This window comes from Rhinopithecus bieti, unplaced genomic scaffold (assembly GCF_001698545.2).
Source record: "Rhinopithecus bieti isolate Rb0 unplaced genomic scaffold, ASM169854v2 scaffold_17880, whole genome shotgun sequence".
Lineage (NCBI taxonomy): Eukaryota > Metazoa > Chordata > Mammalia > Primates > Cercopithecidae > Rhinopithecus > Rhinopithecus bieti.
Window position 1 is genome coordinate 169,481 of NW_016808923.1, and position 3,247 is coordinate 172,727.

Consider the following 3,247-nt stretch of genomic DNA (forward strand, 5'->3'; position numbering starts at 1 on the left):
AGGTTTCCTCAAGGAAGTAAAAGGCAAGCTATTCCAGAAGGAAGGATGGTAGTTACCCTGGTAAAAGTGAGGGGAGGTATTATAGATTGAGAGGACTGTACATGCCAGACCCCTTGTTGGACTACTGCTAGAGAAGGAGAAAAGAGGGTAAACAAGTTATAATTTAATTAAAACCAAGCATGGTGACTCATGTCTGTGATCCTGGTACTTTGGAGGCTGAGGCGGGCCGATGACCTAAGGTCAGGATTTCAAGATCACCCAGGCCAACATGGTGAAATCCTGTCTCTACAAATATACAAAAATTAGCCAGGCATGCTGGTAGGTGCCTGTGCTCCCATGTACTCAAGAGGCTGAGGTGGGAGAGTCACTTGAACCTGGGAGGTGGAAGTTGCAGTGAGCCGAGGTCATGCCATTGTATTCCAGCCTGGGCAACAGAGCAAGACTCAGTCTCAAAAACAAAACAAAACAAAACAAAACAAAAAAAAAAACACCTACCATGAGCCAGGTTATTGAATTTAGAACAGTATCTGACAGCCTGAAGATCGGGATAACTTGTTAATTCATTAAGTCATGCATTAATGCTACATTGGGGATGCAGAGGTAGATATAACATGGTTAATGCTCTGGGAGAGTTAGAGTGGATGAAGAAACCTATAAATAAATAAGAACAATGCAGTATTTTTGTTGTAATTCAGATAATGAGATGTTATGGGAACATCAAATCAGAAGCCATGAGCTCTGCCGAGGAAAACACAAAGGAGGTATTACTTGAACTGAGTTCTTAAGGATGAGTAAGCCTCCTCTTATATGTGGGTAGTGGCCCTAGCAAATGTAAAGTCATGAGCCTAGGAAAGAACATGCCCAGTTAGGGAACTGAACACCTGACTATAGTGGATATGAGGGACAAGGGAAGTTGAAGTGCTGATCAGGAGTGGGATGAGACAGAAAGAACATCATCTGTCATACTTAGAAACCTCTATTTTATGTCAAGGAAACAATTTAGATAGGGAAGAATTTAGAGAAGGAAATCTTTGTGTTTCCCAAAACACCGGAGGCCATTGGTGCTGTAAAGGAATGACTGGAAGGGAGCTTGGAGAAAGGTTGAACCACAGCAATGGTATTGGGGAATGAGGGCCTTCTCTGCCAGGCACAGAGGAGCAGAGGAGCAGAGTTAGTGTTTTAAATTATATAGAATTAAAGATAAGTAAAACATATTGTAACAGCATAGGAAGGAGAAACAATGTAAGTGAAGTTTAGAAATCTTTTAATGCTTATTCAAAAGACCAAATAAAGACTATGAACCAATGAGACACAGAGTAAAAAAGTACAATTTTAATATAGTGAATGTAATACATATGTAATTCCTCATAACAAAATGGTCAAAACTTTTAAAAGATAAGAATGTCTAAAATTATAGGAAGATATTAGCCCTCATAGAATGTAAACTTTTAGAAATTCTGAATAAGGAAATATATTCTACATAGATAAGGTGCGATACACTCAGCTTTCTAAAGCAAAATAATTAAATAGTATCCCATGATCAAGAGTAAGAAAATTCTCTGACATATTCCCCAAGAAACATTAAAATATTTCATATTTCTCAAAAAGGTGAAGATAACAGTATATCTCCATCGACAGAATTCTTGTGAAACATCATTTCCATATTAAATCCACAGCCTTCTCAGTTAATACCTTCAGGAATATTTCTTGGAGATATAATAGTCACCTTCAATTCAAGACACTTTGAAAGATTAACAACCAGTGATTCTTGGCTCACAGTATAGTCAATTGCCAAAAACTTCAATAGCATAGCAGATAAAATAACAGCAAATAGCAGAGGTACTGTGCTAAACACTTCATTAGCTGAGCTGAAAGCTTAAGGGGCAAACAGGTTTTTCTTACACTCTTCAAAGTGAGGAAACCAGGAAGAAAGCTGACTACTGGAAAAACAAATAAACAAACAAACAACCACAAAATCCTTCCTTCTTGTCTTCCCTGGGTCCAGAGACCTCCAGAAAACTGCTCTGCTGAAGACTGGGAAACGTTTCCATGCCTACTCATTTCTCTTCATCAGTTGTCCTTGTTTTCACTGTTGAGAAAAAGATTATATTAGTTTAACCATTTTTCGCACTCCTTTCTACTCCACCCTGGTGTCAACACTCAGCGTTTATAATGCTTGCTAAAAAAGGAGTATACAAAAATCAATACAAGCAATGGGTAAACAAAGAACATAACTAGCGACAAGCTGTGTGTAATTGCTCAGGTAATTACATGTAAGATTTGTAATAAAGATTATCCCAGGACAATCCAGAAAAAACGTTCCCAATTTAGCAACCTTTTAATTCTAAGCATGAAAAGTTACTTAAATAGTACAGGGAATAAAGACCTTGTGAAGCCTATGGTCTCCCTAGATGAGATTTAAAAACCACAAAGATCAAAATGACAAGTACCCGTCCAAAATTTTCTGGATGACTTTCTTTAGAAAAGGGGCTTGTGGATCCAGACAAATTTCCGTCCCGTTCTTCAGGGAGGCTCTGAAGGAAAGAAAAGGAAGATACACTCATGAGATAGAAAGATTGAAGACCTAGGCTGCGGGACTTTCCTCTATCAAGGTCACAGTGGACAGAGCAGCACAGAACTTACACCACTTCCACCTCGGAGCACTGCGGGCCTATGGCGAACACCTGCAGATTACTGATCATTTCGGGTTGAACTCCCTGCGTGGTCTGTAAACAACTGCAACGCAGCTCTCTCAACGCAGCAGCGACAGGACCACCTGGAGAAGAAAGAGAGACATCTTTATAGGGCAGGTTGCTTGGTGAGTTCCCAGGAAGGCAACTGCCCCACAGAGGCTAGGAAGCACCGCTGTGCCCCAGTGCGTCCCGTGTACCAGGTGCTCCCACCTGTGCTGAGGGGCCCTGGCGGAGTCAACAGCAGCAGCAGCGCGAGCAGCGCGCACAAGGAGCCCGAAGGACCCGGAACACTGGCCGCGCGACTGGACAGGAGGCTCATAGTGGTCAAGAGATCCCTGTGAGCGGTCGCGGGTTCCTGAACTGAGTGGAGGAGCAGAGATTGGAGGATCCGGAGCACTAAGGCTTCCTAGTGCCTTTTGCACTCCTTTTATCTACATTCATCTCTCCCCGCTGACAGGAAACTCAAGCTTTGGGATGCTGGGGAAATTCCCTGAATTCAGGGGGCAGTGTGGAAAGAAGAGGTTGGGGGAGAGGGGCAGACAGTGGGGAGGGTG

The 3,247-nt window shown here is 42.1% G+C and overlaps 1 protein-coding gene across 1 annotated transcript; it reads right to left on the reverse strand.

Moving 5' to 3' along the window:
- Positions 1–2,434: 2,434 nt before the first annotated feature.
- On the reverse strand, positions 2,435–3,012 carry LOC108539231 (C-X-C motif chemokine 5-like). The gene is made up of 3 exons (XM_017887793.1): positions 2,904–3,012; positions 2,644–2,776; positions 2,435–2,534 (listed from the first exon to the last, which is right to left on the reverse strand). Exons 1-3 carry the CDS (start codon positions 3,010–3,012, stop codon positions 2,435–2,437), a joined length of 342 nt encoding a protein of 113 aa, XP_017743282.1.
- Between the last annotated feature and the right edge of the window lie 235 nt (positions 3,013–3,247).